Raw genomic sequence first — 22,657 nt, forward strand, 5'->3', positions numbered from 1 at the left:
GTGTCAAGAAGAGTACACTGGTGTAGAGTGCAGAACAGCGGCATAGAGTTGTGTGGTGTAGAGTACAGTGGCACAGAATAGAGTGCACAGAGCGGTGTCAGAGTGCAGTGGCATAGAGCGCAATGGGGTAGAGTGGCACATCATGCAGTAGCGTATAGTGCAGAGTAGAATGGCGCGGAGTTCAGTGGCATAGTGCGTAGGCTTGCAGAGTACAGTAGTGCACAGAGCAGTGGGGCAGAGTTGAGTAGAGAACAATGACAGAGTGCAATGGTGTAAAGTGGTGTAGCATGCTGTACAGTATAGTTGTATGGAGTGCAGAGGTGCAGAATAGTTGGTGTAGAGCCCAGTGGCATAAAGTACATTGTTTCAGAGAACAGTGGAGTGTAAGAGTGGAGTGACGCAGGGTAGAGTGGAGTGGTGCAAAGCACAGTGGAGTGGTATAGAGTAGTGGCATAGAGTACAGTGGCGTAGAGCTGAGTGGCGCAGAACGGAGTACAGTGGTGCAGAGTGGAGTAGATTTGCGTGAAGTAGACTGTTTCAGAATGGAGTGAATTTGCTTAGAATGGTGTGAGATAGTGTGCAGTGGTGTAGAGTGCATTGGCATAGACTACAGTGGCACAGATTTTCGTGGAGTGGTGCAGAACAGAGTGGAGTGGCCTACACTGGAGTGGTGTAGAGTGCAGTGGCAAAGAGTGTAGGGGTGCATAGTAGAGTGGGGTCAGGTAGAATGCATTGACAGAGTACAGTGGTGTAGAGTAGAGAGGCATAGAGTGGACTGACGTAGAGTACAGTGTCAGTGTAGTTGTGCACAGCAGATTAGGGTGGTGTAGAGTGTAGCGGCATAAAGTGCATTGACAAAGAGTGCAGGAGTGACATACTGCTGTAGAGTGCAGTGGCAGAGTGAAGTGTTGCAGAGTAGAGTTTTACAAAGTGCTGTGGTGTAGAGAAGAGTGGCACTGGTGTAGAGTGGTGCAGAGTAAAATGATGTAGAGTGCAATAGTATTGAGTGTAGTAGAGCAGTGTACAATTCAGTGGTGCAGTGGCGAAGAGTTCAGTGGTGAAGAGTGCAGTGGTGCATAGAGTAGTGTGTGGTAGTGTGCACTGGCAGAGTCGAGTCAAGTAGAGAGGCAGCGTAAGTGGCACACAGTGGAGTGGGGAAGAGTAGAATGCAATGACAGTGTAGAGTGGCGTAGTGTGAAGTGGTGCAGAGGCGACTGCAGTGGTGTGAAGTGTCTCAGAGTAGAGTGGAGTGAAGTGTGCATGGTGTGTTAACATACTGCCTTTACATAATCGTCAATTGAAATGACCATTGCATTTGCATAGACACGTTAATTAACAAAACATTTCTAATTCTAATACATTCTGAAATATTTGCAAAGTTAATTTAGAGGTATTTACATTTTGTAGTCTGCTAGAAAACAAATAACATCGTACAGGCTTCCTCAAGCACATCCCAGTACAGCATGATCTTAGGGTGACCAGGTGTCCCGAATTTGCCAGAACAGTTCCGTTCAGTTCAGTTTATTCAGGTGCTGTTCCAGCAGATTTCAGCAAATTTGGCTTGTGTCCTGGTTTTCAGTGAGGGTGGACTGAAAACGGAGGGAGGCATGTTTTTATATGTTCCAAAGCAGGACTAGTTAGCAGCTGTTCTCAGAAAGCAATTTAATTAAGAGGTGTGATAGTGGGTGTAAAAATTGTACTTTATTTTCTCAATGGCCCGTCTCTTGTCTAGGTTGATGTGCCCTGTCATTCTTTGCCCCTTGGCTGATGAAAAATTGTAGTCCTTCTATTTTAGGGAAATGTCCCTTTTTTTTTTAATATATATATATATATATATATATATATATATATATTTGGTCACCCCACATGATTGCAACATAAATCCTCTCACTTTGTAGGCATAGAAAGAAAAGTAAACAACAACAAGCTCCCTGGAAGAAAGATCCTGACATTTGACGTCCGTCTTTGAATGCACAGTAAATGTGACAAGATGAACACCTTATCCGTTAGAGAGAGATTCTAGAAGCAGATTCCGTACCTTAGAATTTGTCCCAGGCCTGTCTGGATCTGGAGAGTTTTCTCAAGCATCACCCATGTGCGCCGTTAGGTGGCGTCAGTCTGCTCTGCATCCATTGTGCCGTATATGACATCGCAGAACCTATATAGGCACCACACCGACACAGTGACTTCAATTTCTTTTCACAACTTTCCATGAGAGAAGGGCAGAGCCATGAAGAACAGTGACCATTGGTGCATCAGAACTAGGGCCCTGAAAGGGAAGTCCATGCTCCTAGATCTCAGTTTTCAAAGCGGGAAGGATGGGTGGGTCGCTAAGGAATCTGCAACTCTAATATGTTTCTATCATATAAGGCATTACTGAAGGTAAGTAACTTATTCATACAATAGAGACTTCTAGTTGCAGATTCCTTACCTTAGAATAGATACCAATACCGGAGAAGGGTCTGCAAACCAAGATCATACTAGGAAGTCCTGCAGGACCAAGTGGGCAAAGTGCCCGTCCCTATGGACCTGACTGTCCAAGTAGTGGTGCTTGGTAAACGTGTGCATGGATGCCCATGTTGCTGCCGGACAAATGTTCAGCAGGACTGGAACTCCATGTGCTAACGCAGTGGTTGTTGCTGTTGCTCTGGTAGAATGACCGCGCAAAACCTCTGGGGTTGCTTTTTAGCCAATGCATAGCACATTTTAATGCAGAGAACAACCCAGCTAGAGATGGTTCTCTTCTGCACTGCCCGACCATTCTTTGCACCCACATACCCAACAAAGAGTTGATCATCCACCTGGAACTCTTTGGTACAATCAAGATGGAACGCCAACGTTCTTTTTGGGTCCAGGTGGAGTCTCTCCTCTTCCTTAGAAGGATGAGGGGGTGCGTAAAAAGTAGGCTAGGTGGATGGATTGGCCCACATGAAACAGCTTGGCCACTTTTGGTTAAAAGGAAGCCCTGGTGCGAAGCACTTCTTTGTCAGGATAGATGGACAGGTAGGGTGGCTTAGATGACTGCAGCCTACTCGCCCTACAGGCACATGTGATGGCCACAAGGAAGGCTGTTTAACGTCAGACGCATGAGAGGACAATTATGAAGCAGCTCAATGAGAACACACATTGAGAAAGTAAGAACCAGACTTAAATCCCATTGGGGCATTATGAATGGTGATTGGGGAAACATATTGGTCAGACCTACTAACATTAAGAGATTTAAACAAAGAGGGTTCCTTCAGGTAATCTCAGAAAGCAGAGATAGCAGACAAATAACCTTTGAGGGTGCCCAAAGCAGAGCCCTGCTGGGCCAAAGATAGTATAAACAAAAGGACCTTGGAAAGAGGGGCAGAGAGGGGGGGTCAACAGACTTGACAAAGGAGATAAACCACAATATAAGGCAAAGTCTTATTTCTTCAGCTATCTATTAGATCAAGTCATGCACTGCCCTAAAAAGATTTGACGTGACATTTTTCCTACCTTAGCTGTTAAAAATACAATATTAATCTGCACTTGAAACCGATGACGATGTTTCTCAAACCCTCAAACTCTATGCAGACCACACAACATCCTCTCCTTTGAGGACACGTTCTCCCAGACATACTAAAGAAAACATTCAACCATGGTTGATACCACCTGAATTAAATCCACTTAAACCAAATTACTACTCATCTCCCCAGTGCTCAACCCTCATCTAAGCAATGTGGGACTTGATGAACTGGACTGCAAATTTTACATGCATGACTTCACAGACTAATTGAGACTTTGCACTAAATAAAAATATGACCCTAAACACACACAAACGTCACAGCAAAGGATGCTTGGTATCAATACAAACTCTCTCCAGGAGTTAACAGATTCATATGAGAATAAGAGTTTAAATCAGAGGTATGATGCTCTTTAGTCACAAGCTTAAAACAAGTCAAGTACTTTACCCCAGTCCTTATTTCTCTAGAATGTCTTCCTATTTGAAGCACAAAGTCTATCCATAATGGTAAGCATTATGAAGAAAACTATGTATAGTGGTACCTTAAAATACCTAAGCTAATAGTTATTCATCAATTTATGAAACAATATATTCTAAAACGATGTTTTTAACTGTGTGGACACGTTCAAATAATAACAATTAAATGATATGGGATACATAAATACATCGCAGAGTGTGATACACATTTCACATTTGTATCACCTCCACCTGAAATTCGAGCATGTTTTTCTCAACCTACTGGCATTTATGTACATGACAATTGTTCTTCAATTATTTATCATTAAACATTGTTCTGGAATATATTTCTTCTTTTTAATGAGCTAAACAAGTTTTACCTTGGGATCACTGTTTTTGGTAAATTTTGGGAAATTGCTAATTTATCCAGGTTTCAAAATAACTGACACATTAATCAGCTCAGAGCACAACACTCCCAATGAACCTCAATCTACGCTTATGGAACCATATTGGTTTGAGAAACAAGAAACCACTTCACAATCATTTTTTGAAAGCACCCAGAAAATTTGACCTCTATTCTCTCCGAAGATATCCTACTGTGTGCCTGACAACATATGTTCTCTGGCCTACAGAAGAGTACAGTAGAATCTGACCGCTCATTATTTCCATTTATGTCTGTTAATTGTTTGAGAATATGTCTGGTCTATTATATTTAGAAATTAAAAATGTATAACCAAATGTTATGTCTTTTCAGACTTGTTTATATTTATTAATAATGATGTGCCATCTGATGATTTTCAAGAGAATGATCTCCTCCTAAAAAAAGCGCTATAACGCCTATTGATCTTGTATATGACATGTAAAACTGCAAATATAAATACATATAATTACCTCACTGCCTGGGATTTCTGTGAAAAAAAACAGGAGATCCTTTGTTTCCAAATGACTGTTTCTTAGGTATGTCTATGTATTCGAATACACTTTTCTAGCTTTTTTGCAATAATATTTTATTGATATCAATATACAGCGTGTATACGTCGTGTATGCCCACTACCTCCTGCCACCAATCTGTTGTTTCGTACAATGGCCTGGCACTTCTTTCTATAGAAAGAACATTTTAACGTTGAGAGATTATGGAATACATATATTTCACTTTAAGATACTGGAATGAGATGGGGTAATGGGACACACAAGGAGGCAATTCCTTACATTCCCCATTATAACTGAACTTCTTTACTGAGCAGCAATATAAGTCTCTTAAAAACAAAAAACCTTAAAGCCCTATGACCATTTCCCATTTGTTCACTTTGTCCTTTTCTTTTGTAGAATGAATGGTCTAGGTCCTCATAGTGTGATTCGTAATATCCAGTGCTAGTGGGTTACTAGTGACCTAACTACAGAAACCAACAGAGCCAATGGACAGATTAGGAGGTCACAATACTTGAAAGGCCATGGATTAAAAGTTGATGCAGGTGTCATCAATGACCACAACCCACATGCAGTAGCCTGAATGTTAGCCATGGACATACTTTGAACCAGGTGTCTCCAACAAGTCTATTGTGAACTAGCAGTAGCTCCCAGAACCCTTCAGAGTAGCTCACAACCTGGAGTTTATTTTTAACTAAGCACAGGTCCACATTTTTTCCTTTTAATTTAAGCAAAGGCTGTGTTTATTTCACATTGTCATCAGGCTGCAGCTAGCAGGGCCTGATAAGGAGCAGTGCAGGAGTCAGATTTATGACCCAAGGCACAGAGGTGAAGAAATGAAGTTCTGAGATATTTAACTTTCAAATAAAAGTCCTTGTTATCTCAATTTTGGAGGTGAGAACACAATTATGTTTCTCAATACTTTTAAATCTGAGAAAATTATAATGAAAAGTTACCTTATGGTTAAGTTAACTTTTCATTTTAATTTTCTCATTTTTTCCCCAAAGTGTTGCATTTACAAACAGGCCTCTTGCTCAGAAATGGCCAGTAGATCATGCGCCAAATTTATAACTGAAAAATCCAGTCATTTTTTAAATGGGATAAATTTAAACTGCAGAAAAATATTCCACATTATGAACATTTTTGCACTTTAAATTTCTCCCATTTAAACAAAGGTTGTATGTTTGTGGTATACATGTAACGGTGCCACATATAACGAAAGGTATGCCCTGTGCCATAAGTCAATTCATATCCGCAAAGACCATGCTCTCAATGAGACACATGGCAGCCCAGTCACTGTGCCCTTGTCAAAGTATTTTGTTCAAACCAGGGTACCGGGCTCTCTGGACATTAGGCTTAAAGTCAAGAAAAACTGGGCGTGGGGGTGTCTGTTAATAATGTACGAGTTGCTTAGTCTTCGGTAGGTCAATGATTTTCATTGACCTTTTGTGTTGAGAACTACATCTGATCAAAGACCCCTGCTTTGAACAAATTCCCAAAGCCAAAGGATAATTTTGCAGTGAATCATCTGAAAGAGGCATCAGATACACAAGTAGTTAAAATTTCCAAATGTTTCCAAAGGCAGGTAAAAAGAAAATGAGGAGACTATTTTACCCAGGGGCGAGCAATGCCAAAAAACACAGTGCCCTGTAGAACAAGCCGGCACACACTTTAGAATACTTATAATTTCCAAGTCCTACTTAAGTGCTTGGTGACATTTCCAGACAAGACATTTGGTGATTTAGACAAATGCAATGGAATTCCGAAATGGTGTGACATTATGACAGGACAAACAATTAGCAAACAAAAATATAATGTGCAATAACAAACATACCATCTAAAAAAATAAAACAATTTAAGAATAAATGTAGTTGCTTGGCATTTCAGGGAAATCGCAACATGGCATTTAAAGTGTATTTTGCGTACACATTACATATTTTACTACTTTCCAGTTGCAACCCATAATGATCTAATCTAGCACAAACAAAATGATCATGACTTTGAAAATATGTATTTTGTCTTTTAAAGACTCCATAAGGTCAAGGTCAGATTTTTGGCAATGGTTCTCTCTCATTTATATAAAAAGTGTTTAAATCCTTCCTTAAAATGATAAAATCCTTCTGAAAACTGATCACTCACTGCAGTACTGTTATGAAAAATGTAAGAAGATATTGGCTTAATGTACTTACCCAAAGGTTGTCCAAATGTGACTGAGAGCTCTATTGATCGATGAAGAAAGGTAAAAACTGCACCTTGGTCATCCCACTCACTAATCTCCCACTCTGAGAAGCTAACACAAGCATAAACAATGGAAATAAAGTAGATGAAAATATTCAGCTGCATGCCAAAATTAAAACTGTAACAATGCAAATATTCTCCCACAACAATGTTAGAAACATCAAGTTAAAAAGAATGTCGAGGCCTACATTTGCAATTTTGAGCACACACACCAGAACTCTACATTTTGAAGTGAAATTGCAGTCAATCACATAACTATGATTTCTAATGTTCATCTCCACCCAAGAAACTTTTTCACTTACTAAATGTTCCCTGGCAACAGTCAAGCACCCTGGAATTTTAAATTAAGCTGGAGTGTTAGAAATGCCTTGAAGTGCACTGGTGTTTGCCAGCATCAATAGTTGTGATGGGCAAAAGTATCATTAGTGCCCATGAAAATTACCATCTTCACATCCAGAAAAATACCTGTACAACTTAAATTGTGAAGCCGACCCGACAGAAGTCTTAACAAACCTTCTGGAAGGAGGAACAGTAGGGACTAGTCCAAAACGGTCAGTAAAAATATTGCTGGTGGGTACTCTAACAACAGATATCTCATCTTTCAAATCTCCCCAGGCCCCAGACTGGATCTGTAAAGCTCAACATTAGAACCCAGTGCCAATAGATGGGGCCATTGACATCCCTCACAACTGTCCTGTTTCTGGAGGTGAGACAGTGGCTAATATGGGTGCCACCCATACAGGCTGACATCAGCTTATCCCGACACTTTCTACACTCATCAATTTGGAGCAGCAGATAATTGAGGAATGGACAGTGTGCAAACACGAGCTTGAAAACCTATTACCTATGAAAAGTCCAATCCTTAGAATGGGAAAGGGACTGGTGGGAGGAACCTGAGGTTAGACTATCAACTGGAAAGAGCATTACAATTACTTTCAGAAGTCGCTACTCTCAGATTCACCACTTTTCACAACCAAAGTAGAACCCTCATACAGATGGTAGATCTGAAAAGTGGACTTTACACCAGGAAGTGTTGTAGGGCCAAATGGGTAAAATGGGCCATCCTGCAGATCTGAGAATTGATACGGTAATCTATGTGGAAGGTGTAAACAAATGCCCATGTAGCAGCTTGGCAGATGTCCAACACCTGACTACGTCTAGTCAAGGCCTGTGCCCTAGTAGATTGAGCCAAAGCATAGCACAGCTTGATTCAACTTTGACAAGACCTATTTCTGTACAGCCTCCCCTTTTTTTTTTTGCAACAGCAAAAAAAAAAAAAAAAAAAACCATCAAGATGAAGTGTCTCCTCTTCCTTAGAAGGATGTGGCAGGGGACAGAACACAGCGAGGAGGTCAGCCTTACATGAAAGGGCAACAACATGTTTGGGTGAAACAAAATTTAAGTGCAAAGTACTAACTTGTCTGGAAAAAAGGTGGTTGATTGAGGCTCAATAGAAAATGCCTGCAGCTCACCGACGTGATGGGCTGGGGTAATGGCAATAAGGGCCCGATTTGAGTGTCAAAAGTCTCAATGCAACTGTGCACCGGTTCAAGGAGTACACATGAAAAACTTAAGAACCACATTAAAGTCCCACTGTGTAATAAATGGAGCCAGAGGGAGCCTATAAAAGCCTCTTTAAGAAATGCATCACATTAGGTCAATTAAATAAAAAGAGATAAATCGAACAAACAAAGGAGGCCTGAAAGATATGATAAGTAACCTTTCAGAGTGCCCACAACACTTGCAAAACTTGACCAGTCCAGAGATGAAACGAGTAGAAGAATAGCTGACAACTTTGCCTGCAGCGGTTTGAACTATTGGTCCTTGCATGAGCAAAGAAATTCGACTAAGTGCAAGAATAGATGGACTTGGTGGTGAGCAGTCAGAATAGCTTCCACCATTCTGATGGAAGATCAAAGCCTCTCAGGTGACTCTGCTCAATCTCCAGGCATGGAGGTGTAGATTCTGGAGGTTGGGATGCAAAACACTGTGCTGCTGATGGAATAGCAGGTTCTCCAGAAGACTGCTGCCAAAGTGATAGGCGTATATTCAGATTCAACTACTTGACATTTCATACTCTCCAAACCTAGCCCAGGGCTAAAGGGATGAGCTGAGCTTGGTCACTCTGGATTTTTACCAGGACCTGAAGAACCAATAGCAAAGGTGGGAATGCGTAAAGGTGGCAGAAGTTCCACCAAAAGTGGAACAAGGCTCTCAGAAAGACTTGAGATGAAAACTCAAATCCACAAACACCAAAAATTATTGAAGGTAACAAATACATCCATCAGAGGCACTCCCCACTCAGAGAAGATGCCCTGTGCTACATCCTGGAGCAAGCACCATTTGTAGTTGGAAGGCAACATCGACGGAGTACTTCTGCCCTTCCGTTCAGGGAACCCACCATGTGATTGCTCATTAAAAAGATTGGGAGTGGTTCCCCCTTCCCCTTTACACAGCCTGAAAGTCTCCAGACAGAGCCCCACAAGGCTGTCTGGATGTGGACAGGTCTACCCTTGATGGAAGATAGAAAGGCTTTGAAAAGCCAACCAATGATGCACAGCTCCAGAAGGTTGATATGGGGACACTGCTCCATCAGAGACTAAAATCTTCTGCTTCTCAAAAGTGACCTCTCCAGCCCATAGTGGATGTGTCAGTCACTACTGTGAGATAGAATGATCTCCACCCTGTTGAGATGTTGTCTGCCATCCACCACTAAAGGTCCCAGGTAGCTTCACCCAGAGCAGGGAATTTGTCAGACAGGCATGCTAGTGTTGATTCCATTGAAGACAAAGATTCCACTGCAGGGCTCACATTTGCCAACAGGCATGATGCACCAGCAGTATGCGAGAGGCCAGGAAACCACAAAGCTACAGAACCATACAGGCTTGAAAGAGGGCTAGTGCCCAAAGCTTCACAATTGTAGCCTTTCCACACAACCCATACTCATACTGTGGCAAGGCTTTCAAAGCTCATGTGTCCAGAATGAGCCTTATGAAGGGAATTCTTTGCAGGACTGAAGAGGACAAGTTTGCAATTGCTTATGGAGAATTCCAGGGTTGACATCAAAAACTGCTGCAGGTATGCATGTATCCACAACCTGCAAAGGTGGGCTGCAACCAAGACATCACCTTAGGGCACATCCAAGGAGGCAAGGCTGAAGGACGGGATGGTGAATTGGAAATGTTATAACCTCACCACAAATTGAACAAATCAGTGGGACTGCAGGATTGGCAAATGAAAATAAGAATCCTTTAAGTCTGAGTACACACATCTTCACGATCCAAGACCAACAGGACCAGCTTGTACTTGTCTATCCTGAGGAAGGTGTTAAGAAACCAGAGATCCAGCATCAGTATGGGCGCCCTGTTCTTCCTGGGAAGCAGTAAGTACCAAGTAACCAAACTGGATACCTTGAGGGACTCACTGGTCCAAAGTAATTGCATGGCAGCCATGTTGGCAAAACTAATTCTGTCCCCAAAGACGCCTAAAAGGCTGTCAGATGGGAAACTAAAGCAGCTTTGTGGCAGCAGCAGCAGGAAAAGAAGATGCCTTCTGTGTCTGTAGACGCTCACGTCCTTTACCAAATTCCCTTCCTTTAGAGCCATGAAAGATCTGGAAAGGTCGTGGACAGGCTATGAGGGCAACCACCGACGGTAGGCGAGGCCACTTGGGTGACCTCAAAGCTGTCTGTATTGTTGGTGAAACTAGCTAGTGGGAGAAAGAAGGCTTGAAGAGTGAGCCATAGCTGTATTGCCCTTAAATCACTCAAATGCAGAATCCACGTTCTCAACAAACAGCCTTACTTCAACTGTAACCTGGATGTCGCTGGAAAAATCAGTAGCACATCCAAAGTAGTGCCTGTAGGAAGCTGGCTCTATGTGGTATGTATGTGAATACTGTGTAAAGGGTCCAGGGACTCCCCAGTCCATTGACAGGGCTTGCTATGCAATACAAAAATGTTTTATTTAGAGGTAGTGTGGTCGAGCAGCCTTAGGCTTAACAGAGGAGTGCAAGATATCTACAAATACACACAACAGTCAATAAATGAGACAACTCAAAAAGGAGATCCACACCAATTTATAAAAAAAGCAAGTATCTTCATATATGTTCAGGCAAGTACATTTTTTTAAAGGAATAGTGGACTGTACAATTTCTGAGTTCTGCAAGGTTATTATATGTGAGGAAATACAAGTTCTGCAATCAGGTACTGTATGACGACTTACTGGACCAATCACCGAGACTTAAGGTGAGTACTCGGCAAGAGTCAGGACCACACCAACAGGTCACTCCGGGCGACCGGGTGCAGAGGTGTAGTACAGTGTCAGGTGTATTGCAATGGGGATCCGTCTCCATGGAAAAAAGATGCAGGCTCTGTTTAGGAGGCTAGTCGAGGTCAGCCAACAGGTAGATTATAAACATACAGTGCTCAGGATGAAGGTGCACCTTTGGTCCTTTTCTCCACAGGTCGGGGTGACCGTGCAGGGGTGTCCTTTGGTGCTGGGTTTGTGTGTCCGGGAGCACTCATGGTTGAGGGTCCTGTGATCTGAGGCTGCAGGCATCGTCGGGGGCGTCCAGGAGGGGTGAAGCTACAGTGGTCTCAAGCTCAGGAGAGCCAGGGGACTTCATGGACACCAGAGGTCCACTTCAATTCGGGCTGGAGGAGACGGGTGCATTGGGTGTTTTAGGCATCAGGTTTCATCACCACAGAGGGTGCAGGAAAGGGGAGCTGCATGCAGAGGCTGCAGGTGACGTTGGGGAGTCCATGATGGATGAAACCATGATGGACTTTGACTTTGAGGAACCTTGTTGGTACCGGTGGTCCACTTCACCTCAGGTCAGAGATAGCAGATGCAGTGGTGACTTCAGGTGTCGGCTTTTGGTGGTTCCAGACATCACAGTTCCTTCTTCTGAGGTTTTTGGAGAACAGCTTGTCCACTGTTCACAGGAGGTCTTCAGTCTTTATTGAAGGCAGGCAGTTCTCTCAGGTTTCTGGAGTCACAGATGTAGGACGAGCCGACTTCAGTGTAGATTTAGTTGAGGGATGCAGACGGCCTGCGGGGTTCGAACCAGGTCAGCTGCTTCTTTTCTCCTCTTCTGCTGTTATTGCAGCTCTTTGATGTCCTTGCTCTTCTTAGGTTGTCAGGATCTGCTTCTCTTCCTTTCCTGTGAGGAGAGCCAGATTCGCATTTCAAAGGTGCCAGCCCTTTGAGGCTTGCTGCGTTAGGAAGGGTAATCATCAGGCCATCCTGTGGGAGGGGGTGTTACACCCTCTTCCAGGACAGGCTTTTGTTCTGGACCTCTTGAAAGCAGAGGGCTCTCAACCTAGGTGTCCAGAACAGTGTCTCAGTTGGCAGGCTGGCAGAAACTGGTCAGTGAGCACACCAGAGGCTGGTAGGGTTTCAGGGGGCACCTCTAAAGTGCCCTCTGGGTGCATGCATTGGTAAAACCAACACTGGCATCAGTGTGGATTCACCAATACAAGATGTTTGATACCAAACATACCTATCTCCAGTGAAGCCATCATGTAGCTGGGGAACTTGTATTTACCAGCGTCCAGCACATGCATTTGAAATGGCTTCCCTGGCAACTTACTATGTCTGAGAATTGACAAAGACATAGCAGGTGTATTTCTGGCATGCAGATATGCCCTCACAAGTAATATAACGCACTCTGACTTAGGGTTGTAAGGCCTGCTAGAGGAGTGACTTACATATATTGAATGCAGGGTTAGGGACATGGCACACAGGTTGTGTGCCATGTCTTGTTTTCACTTTTGTCTGCATGAAGACGCTCAGTCTGCAATGGCAGCCTGTTATGCGCTTGGTGAGGGGTCCCTTAGGGTGGCACAATCCGTGCTGCAGCCCTTAGGTACCCTCTTTAGTACCTCAGGTCCTAGGTACCAGGGATACCATTTACTAGGGACTTAGAGGGTGCTAAAGATTTTGCCAATTGGGGAAACAACTGCACAGTTTTGGGAACGAGATCTGGCACTGGAGACCAGTGTGCTTTTAGTCAAAATTACATCAGATACCAGGCAAAAAGTGGAGGGTAACCATGTCAAAAAGAGGCACTTTCCAAACGTGCCCATGACCTGGGAGAATCCATCTGTAATATTCAGATCAGCTCTCAGGGTGTATTTAACCACATCCTGGCCTTCTTGTACAGTCTGGACAAAGGATTCCTAAAATCCTCAAGGAGGATAGACAACATCTTGATTGTCATGTCCTAAAGGGCATGTTCCTAGTGGCCCAAAAGGCATGCAATGTTCAAGAACCATAAAGCTGGAGTCTACAATCTTTTTCTCTGAGACTTGATCTTTTTGGATTGTTCTGAAGAATCAGTTGAGACGGCAGCAAGCTCCACCTTGCTTATCGACACAAGACTCTGAGTCAAGTACTGTGTGAGGCAGAACCGGACCCTATGAGCAGGCATGTTAATCTAAGCAATCAGGAAACCAAAGACAGAAAACACTACTTGGCCCACATCACAATAAGGATCTTAGTGTGGCCTTGTTTAAGGCAGCAAGAGCTCAGATGTCGATGACCCAGGCTGCAAAAAGCAGTCAGCAAGTTGCCTTAATGCCCACTGTGGGTAACTTAAGTCCAAATTCTCCACACCCCACATACCATCACCACGAAGGCGGTACAGCATCAATTTATGAGGGTTAGTTAGCTTCTTCCTCCTCCCCATCACCCTCATAACGTGGGACATGTTCAAGCCTTGTTAACGCACTAAAGTCATAACCAAAAGTAGCATCTAACTCTTGTAATACTGACACCAGGGCATACGAACAGAAGGGGAACCATTCTTAACTAAAGGCTTAGTGATTTCATAGAGTTAGAACAACTGAGATTTTTATTTGTTTTGTTGAATGGTGTGATGCGCCATGTACTTGGTTAACTGATTGAAAGTGAAACCAGCAGGCATCGCTAGGCACCGACTGGTTTCACTCTGAGCGGTTCCTGTTGTGGGGGGGACATATCTAAGCCCCAAAGCACTGACCCATTTCCATAGCAAGCAAGAGGAAATGTGGAGTCTTTTGGCTATAGTTTTGACACGGCTGGCAGAAAGGGGGGGTATTTCTTCTCACTTGCCATGGTAAATGGTCACACTATCTGGGCTCTGGATCAACTGGCAACAAGGAAGCCTGACCAATCACAGGTATTTCTGAGACCAAGAGATCCAGGCAAATCCATGGTGGTGTGGCTTGCTTGAATCACTCTAGGTTTTCTTACTCTGACTGCTATTCAAACTTTGGCTAAAATGAAGGATTTTCCTCATTTTGTTGGGGGAAGGTTCCAGACTCTATGCAGATCCACAAAGTCCCTACCACCCAGTGTTCTTACACTTCTTCCAATTAAAACGGAGCCAACTTGGGATTCTGGCCCTATCACATATTTGCTATGCTTGATAACTGTCACCATTCCCTTCTTCAGCAGGCACTGCAGCTCCTCTTGGTCAAGAGTGTTACATTGGGATAAAAGTCCTTTTTTACAACTTCCCTGAAAGCACCCCCCCCTCTATGTGCACTTTCAAGGTCATTAGGCACACCCAAGCTTAAGATCCACGCAGTCACTCAGAGGCTGTGTTCCCCTAAGCTTGCCATCCCTATTACACCACATGCTTCTCCCATTCTTATCCAGAGCTATTGGCTTCGGTGAACCCCCTGAGGTATCATGGAGGCAGTTACGGCTTGCCCCATTTGATGTCCCACTCCACTTCAAACTGTGTACTTCCAGGGTTATGGATGGAAGGCACATCATCTCAAAGCCAGTCATTCAGCCACTCCATCTCCCAGCAACAAGCAACACCAGGTCACTTCCAGAGGGTTGCACAAGTTTCAGAAGAAACCCTCATGATACTAGACACTGCACTTGGGCAAAACACCAGTCACGCATACTGTCCGGGGGCGCCCAGAGATAAGGCTGTGCCAGGATCTGAAGAAGTTTACCTGTTCGAAGCTCAGCAAGTCTTTCCCTAATATTTATTTTAATTGCTTTCTAAAGAACATATGCCTAAGTGCTATACAAATGTACACAAATGCTTAAATTCAATATGCTGAATGACAAAGAATACAGCATAAAAAGAGAAAGGACCAGGAGAAAATCATGGCTGAAGAAAGACTAGGTTAGGGTTTTGTAAGTGTAAACATTCTACCATATGGTTATCTTGGTGCGGCAGTGGGACAAAAAAAAAGGAGAAAAACGAATGCTCCAGGGACCATAGCCCTGAAGTCAAGGTGAAGAAAAAAAAAAGTTATAAAGTCCCAGGAAAAACACAATATCGGGGCATGCCTAGGCTTACACAGATCCAAATCTTGACATAAGGTAAGAGGCAGTGAGATTCATGTGACAGCAGCCAAAATGTAAAACGGGCCACCCACCTAAGGACATCTGATTAATCCTGGAATCATCTAGAAGAAATTGGCCCCTGTACCAAGGTGTTTCCTTGTAAGAATGGCAAGAAGGCATACTCCTTCTGAGGTGAACAGAGGACATCTGCGATTAAGATGGTTGAGGGGGGTGGGGGGAGGGAGGGTGGGAGTGGATATGACTATCTTAGAAAAGAGAAGAAATTCATGATTTATAAATCCAAATTACGTTCTCAAATTCATTCAGAATGCTGGTCCTGAAAGGTTTTTCTTTTTTTTTTTTTAATGGTAAAAACACCTCGCTGGATGAGGAACGTATATGGTGCACACCTAGCATAGATGAATGTAATCTACAAACTTTCAGTAGTGCCTGTGGTATGGGACTACACAGATGCTCCAATTTACAATCTGTACTGCATCTAATGCACTTTCCTGCCCTTGAGGAATAAAGGATGTCCATAAATTTTTGAAGGAAAGGGGACTGGTAATTTAGGATGCCAAATGATTCTCATGGATCTTATGGCCAAGAGAAAAAAAAACATTAACGTTTGTTCTTGGTGCTTAGGAACTAGCTGCGGAAAGGTCATAAGTCCGTGGCTAAGAATTAATTTCAGAAATTAACTTTTACAGCACACATGCTAAGAAGTGAAAACAGGATAAACATACCTAACATTGAGCAATGAAATAAGTCAGAACTGTTCAAAACAATAATAAAAAGCAAAGTGATGTGGTGTGCAAACGTTTGCAAATACTCTAATGGCCATAAAGCAAATAATGACAATTAAAACAAAGCCCCCAGCTGGCTTACAAAATAACTTCAGGGCTTGTTGATACTTATGGATAAGATGGGTATATACAGCCTTTTTAGCTTTCCTCCTCATGAATTCATCTGTTAATGCTTTAAAAATGTAGACTATGAGAGAAGGAGGCAATCCCTTTGGGCACACTGCATGGAGTAATAAACAATTGCAAGTACTAGCACCAAAGTTTAAAAGTTGCAAGTGGAAACAAGATAGCATGCAAGGAAACATCAGGGCCCAGAGCATTGTCGTCAAGTGTAGCGAAATCTGAGCATATTGAAACAGTCCATATTTCCACGTGCAAAGAAAGACATTGTAATGATTGTACATAACTCCCATAGCTATTAGAGCTAGTGCAAGACTAAATACAAATCACTGAAGAAAGCAGAAAACAAGCCTCATTCTACATCATCAATGATCCGAAATACCATCCACTCCGACACCAGAATGGCACCAATTATCCAACAATTTAAGAATAAAATGAAAACTCACCCCTTCAAGGAACACTACCTCAGATAGGCTGACTTCTCACCCTTTTCACTAGCTAGACAACCTCCCTCTGTCCCTTGCCCCCCATGTGTCCCCAGAGGCTTGCCTGTGTACAGTGCTCTGTAGCTAGCTAGGTTCACGCTTCAGAATACCATGATATACATACATTCAGAGAGGACCATGTGGGATTTCATTACTTTAAAATAGAAGGGTGAGCCAACTTTCCAATTTCAGCAACACACCTCCTGCTGTCACTACTGCTTTAAGTGTGAAATAAGTGCATCCAAGAACAATATTTTAATCAGACTCTTGTGAACAAAATGTAACTTCTTACACAGGTGCCCACTCTTTCCCTTTACCTACTTGTATTCAGAGCGGTATTTGCCCAAGTGGTTCACTTTCTTCTTCAGACTGCTTATCTGGGAGAGAAGGGCCTGCTTTCTCTCTTCCAAGCTTAACAGTTCCCTACAAACATTAAAACACAAATGGTCAATCCAAGCAATGATATTAGACGATTCAAGAATTAACACTTACCATCTCATTTGTTCAATCAATATTAGGAGGGTAAATATATTCTGCTCTTGCAATATTCTTAGAAATGTGAAGGTTAAAACTACAAACAACTTTGCATTATCGGATGTAGATTTTAGAAGAGGTATTTGCAGGAAGCTGGCTATTTATGTAGTTTATCAATGTAATGGGACACTGTCCAGATAGTCCAGGGCAATTCGTAGTGGCTGAGACAGTGGTTAAAATAATAACCCTAAAAGCTCTTTTATGGTAGTGTGGGCGAGCTTATTAGAGGACAGTGTTAAGCATTTGTTGAGCACACACACACAGTCAGTAAGCGAGATGCACTCAAGAAAATCCAACACCAATTTATAAAAAAATAAAATAAAATAACACTTTTATATACATTTAGACACCAAGAACATCAGAAACAGGTGAGTACTTTGAGTTATGATATATTTTTTTTTTTTACAGTTTTCCAAAGTTAACAGAGCAATTTGTGGGTGCGGTCATGTTATCCCATGGGGGAAAAAAACGTGCTGCATTCGGGCGCTTAACAGCGACTTACAGGACTGTTCTCCGGGACCTCAAGGTGAGTATGGGGGCATGGTCGAAAGCCACACCAACAGGTCACCTTAGGAGGCTCTGACGCTTCTGGGTGCAAAGGTGTGTTATGGCGTGCGGTGTCCCTTTCACTCAATGGGGAAGGAAGATGCTGCAAACTGGGACTCTGTGGCCAGTCCGGGCGAACCCACAATGGAGCTCAGTTCTTGAGATGCTCAGCGACGTAGGGACACCTTTGGCCCTCCTCTCCTCAGGCTGGGGCGGCTGGGTGCAGCAGTGTCCTGAGCTGTCAGGTTTTTGTCACTGGGCACTCGAGGTAGAGGGGGCCTGCAGAAAGAGGCTGCAGGCAGCAGCTCAGAGTCCAGTTTTGCCAAACCCAAGGGTAGGCTCGGCTCCAGGGGGTCTCAGGACTCCGTGGGCACCATCGACTCCCTTGGACTTGGGATGTTGGGCTCAGGTGCAGAGGTCTTTTGAGGCATTGGGTCGTGGTGGTCAGAGACTTGCTCTGGCTCTTGGTGACCAGGTGCAGAGGGGGAACAGGGCAGTGGGGCCACTCTCCTGAATGGCCTTGTGAATCCTGACGTCCCTCGACCATAGACCTGCTTTAGTGCTGTGGGAGTCTGGATTGTACCGCCAACAAGCCTTGGTTCCTGCAAGGGGTCCAGTACCACAGGTATAGGTGCAGGGAACCTCCGGGAGCGGTCAGCGTCTCAGGACTTTGATGAAGTGGTGAGGCTGACCTCATGGGCTTCAAGAAGTTTTCCCCTGGCTCGCTGATCCCTGGGATGGGCAATGAGGCAGAGTACCAGACTTCGCAACTGGGTCTGCAGATGCAGGGAAGCAGCTCCTCTGCTCCAAGGGAGATTTTTCCAGGTTACTGAGGTGCTGGACAGTCCTCCAAGGGTTTTGGGGAGGATGCCCAGCTCTTGGTGAAGTGGGTCCAGCGATTGTCAAAGCACAAGCAGCCTGGGGGGGGGGGGGGGGGGGGGGGTTCAGTGCAGGTCTTCTGTTCTCACTTTCTCCTTTGTCCGTTTTCAGTCTTCCTCTCTTCCCAGTAGTCAAGTCTTGACTCTGTGTTGATCTCAGACTTTCTGCTTTCCCGGTGTCAGGGGGTCCCCTAAACACTCAATTTTGGGGTGTTGAGGATAGTAGCCAGTGGGCCACTTACCCTTGGGGTCACTACACCCTCTAGATGACCACTTCCTGTGGGGAGTGGGCATCTCCCTGCCCCAGGATTCCTAATTCCACCACACACAAGATGGTGGAACTCCTAATTTCATGTTCACTTCAGGCTTCCCCTCTAGGGGTGCGTCCAGCAAATATAACAAGCCTTCTGACTATCTAATTTCCCACCTGTTCTGTGCCAGATGGGCCTCGGGGCAGAAGGTCGCCTCTCCTTGGCCTGGGGAGGCTAGTGGTCACATACCAAAGGTAACAGGCCCTCTGAAGTCCCCAGCCTTCGTATGCAGATCTGCTAGCCATCCTGTTGACAGAGGTGTTAACACCTCCTGCCAGACCAGGCTCTGTTTCTGACCTCAGAACGCAGAGGCTCTCACCTCCAGGGGGTTAGAAACTTATTTGTGGTAGCAGGCTGGTCGAAATCAGTCAGCCAGCACACTAGAGGACTAGAAGTTTCAGGAGAACACCTCTACAGTTCCCTCTGGGTGCAAGTCATAGTAAATCAAATACTGGCATCAGTATGGATTTATTAAGATGAGGTGTTTGATACCAATCACCACTATTTTCCATGCAGCTATCATGAAGCTGTGTCACTCGTACTGCCCACTGTCCAGTACATGCTTTAAGATGGCTGCCTAGTCACTTGCAATATCTAGTAATAGAACTAGACAGAGAGGTGACTTACCTATAATGCATGCTGCGACTTTGGCATGGCATACAATGAGTGTGCCAAGCCATGTTTTCACTCCGGGTCTGCACCCCGACACGGTCTGGGAGGGCAGGCTGAGTGCAATTTGTGTGGGGGTCCCTTGAGGTGGCATTTGTTATGCTGCAGCCCTTAGCGACCCTTTTTAGTTCCCATGCCCTAGGTACCCGGGGTACTATTTACCAGGGACTTATAGGGGTGATAAAGTCCTGTGAGAACTGTAAACAATTAGCTATACCTTGTTTTAAGGAAGAAGCACTGGCACTGAGGTCTGTATAGCGGCCTCCAGGCACTGTCAGTGTAGAAAATCAGCACCTAGTAGTTCTGAAAGGGGGAGGGGGGGCATCTGCAAAGAAGGCCAGTTTCCTACAGTATTACAATATAAGGAGGAGGATGGTCAAACAGCACTAATAAGCAGTTTATAGATTCCTTTGTTCCTTGCAGATCCTTTCATGCTTGAAACATCACATGAAGTTAAGCGAGAAACCTGGAAATCACACCCACAACTGGACATCACTAACTCCTACCAGCCCTTTTAGTTATAAATGAAACCTCAATTCCAATAATTACATGTACTGTCACTGTCAGAATGATGAGCAACAATGTAAGGAAAGCTCTAGTGGAGAATCTGCAAGGAGACTAAGGACTTCACAAGATAAGTGCTTGCGCTTCAGTGGTATAACTTTGACCTGTGGATACTGTATGCCAGTAGAACCTCAACTTCTTGAAACCTACCAACCCAAATAGACTACGCAAAGCTGAAGGGGTAGAAACGATTGGCAGCCAACTAGCTGATGTAGTTCATACTTAGCTCAGAGCAGAAGCAACACCCCTCCACCCCCAAACCAGAATGTGAGTTGAGGAGGAAGGTTCACACTGTTCCTGAATTATGGACAATGGTGCTGCAACTCACGAATCATTCAAATTTGTAACAAATTTGCAGATAATGAGCAAGGGGTTTGGTAATCATTTGATGTTACGACTAGGGCTGACTTCTTGACTGAATGAATGCAAATTCACAACAGAACTTTGAGGGAGGTGACACTGTAGTGCATGATTCTTGTAAAAGTATTTGATAAACACCTAGAAATAATGCCACACTATAAGAGTCAGCTTTTTGTGGAGATGCATGCTTTAAACATGGTGGGTAACGTGATTGTAGAGAACGAGGCTTACATGTCAGGTACAGCAGCAATGATTAGGATTAGTTAAACGTTTAGTTGAAATGAAGTTGCACATAATATTGAACTTTCAAAGACCTGAGAAATAGAATCTGATACACAAGCAGTTTAGGAACTATTCGCACAGGAAATACTAATTCATACCCCTAGAATGAAGCTCCGTAACTACAGGAAATATTGCAGTCGTAAGTGAGAGGAGATAGTGTGGTCCTAATTGTATCGTGGTGTCATGGGATTCATGCCAGAAAAATTTGGCAAATCATATATTTACACGCAGACAATGACATTTTTCAACTGATACTTACCTTTGTCACCCCAACTCTGATAGGTTAGCACATAGTTGAGGCAAAGATTTTCAAAGCTGTTGGCGCTGTTTGAGGTCCCAGTATAAGTGACAAAGAAACATCATATTTGGGTGGTACAGTTTTTGCACCTGTTGAACAAGTTACTTACCTTCAGTAACAGTATTCCTGGTGGACACAATGTAACAGCAGATTTATCACCTTAGAATACACCACAGGCGCCAGATTGCTGTGGGGGAAAAGGCTTCTGGATCAGTGGCCCTGCACCCAATTGAGTGGTGCCATATGGCTCTATACTGCCCCGGAACTGAAAGAACAGCGCCACATAGAGGCCCCACCCATATGCACTGACAAACAAGTTACTTAACTTCGGTAATGCTTTATCTGGTACAGACTATCTAACCGCAGATTCCTTACCTTAGTACAGTGTTGTCCAACCTTTTTATCGCCGCGGACCGGTAAATGTTTGATAATTTTTCCGTGGCCTGCTTGTCCCATTGTGTGACAAGCGGGCCACGGAAAAATTATCAAACATTTACCGCCCGCCACAGTGGGGCGGCCCGGTGCCGATTGATCCACGGACCGGCACCGGTCCGCGGCCCGGGGAACACTGCCTTAGTATATTTCCCAGACGTCAGACTGGATCTGGAAATTTTCAAGCAGTACCCCTGTGCGCCGGCAGGGGAGATCATTCGGCTCAGTGTCATTGTCTGCACTGGAAATGACATGCACAGTGGCTATATAGGTGCCAACACAGTGGACTGAAACCGTTTCTTTTTGCAACTTTCCACAGCAGAAGGGGGAATGACATTAAGAATGCTGACATACTGGTGTGTACTTCTAAAGCACTTAGAAGGGTGACCCTGTAATGAATCACTTTGCAGATCAGGGAGGATGAGAGGGTTGGGAAGGAATAAGCGGCTGGAGAGAATATTTACCATACAAGGCGTTATTAAAGGTAAGTAACTTGTTAATCTGATAGAGACTTCTGGACATAAATTCCTTACCTCAAAATAGATACCCAAGAAATACTCCCACAAGGCAGGATGGCAAAACTGATGTCAGACCAAAATGTCCTGCAGGACAGAATGAGTAAATTGACTTTTATGACGGACTTGACCATCCAGGCAGTAGTGTTTGGTAAGTGTGCATAAAGATGCCCACGTTACTGTCTGACAGATGTCCAGGACAGAGAGTCCGCAAGCTAACGCAGTAGTCGCAGCCTTGGCACTGGTGGAATGAGCACGCAAGCCCTAAGGGTGTTACTTCTTCGCCAGTGCGCAGCAGATCATAAGACAGAAGGCTAGCCACTTCGACAAGGTCCTATTCTGCACCACTTTACTTTTCTTTGTTTTAGACAAATACACAAAAAGCTCATCGTCCACTCAAGGGCCCATGGTGCGATCAATGTAAAACTGAAAGCCCTTTTGGGGCCCCAACTAGTGCA

General features: G+C 44.0%; 1 protein-coding gene across 1 annotated transcript in view; it reads right to left on the reverse strand.

The window, feature by feature from the left end:
* KNL1 (kinetochore scaffold 1) overlaps nucleotides 1-22,657 on the reverse strand; it is a 193,388-nt gene that overhangs the window by 59,080 nt on the left and 111,651 nt on the right. Inside the window, exons 11-12 of the mRNA XM_069208569.1 lie at nucleotides 17,132-17,233; nucleotides 7,060-7,160 (exon numbers count right to left, since the gene is read on the reverse strand). Of these exons, the coding sequence (XP_069064670.1) occupies nucleotides 7,060-7,160; nucleotides 17,132-17,233 (203 nt within the window). The remainder of the gene's footprint in view (nucleotides 1-7,059; nucleotides 7,161-17,131; nucleotides 17,234-22,657) is intronic.

Source organism: Pleurodeles waltl, chromosome 9, assembly GCF_031143425.1.
Source record: "Pleurodeles waltl isolate 20211129_DDA chromosome 9, aPleWal1.hap1.20221129, whole genome shotgun sequence".
In the NCBI taxonomy this organism is placed as follows: Eukaryota; Metazoa; Chordata; class Amphibia; order Caudata; family Salamandridae; genus Pleurodeles; species Pleurodeles waltl.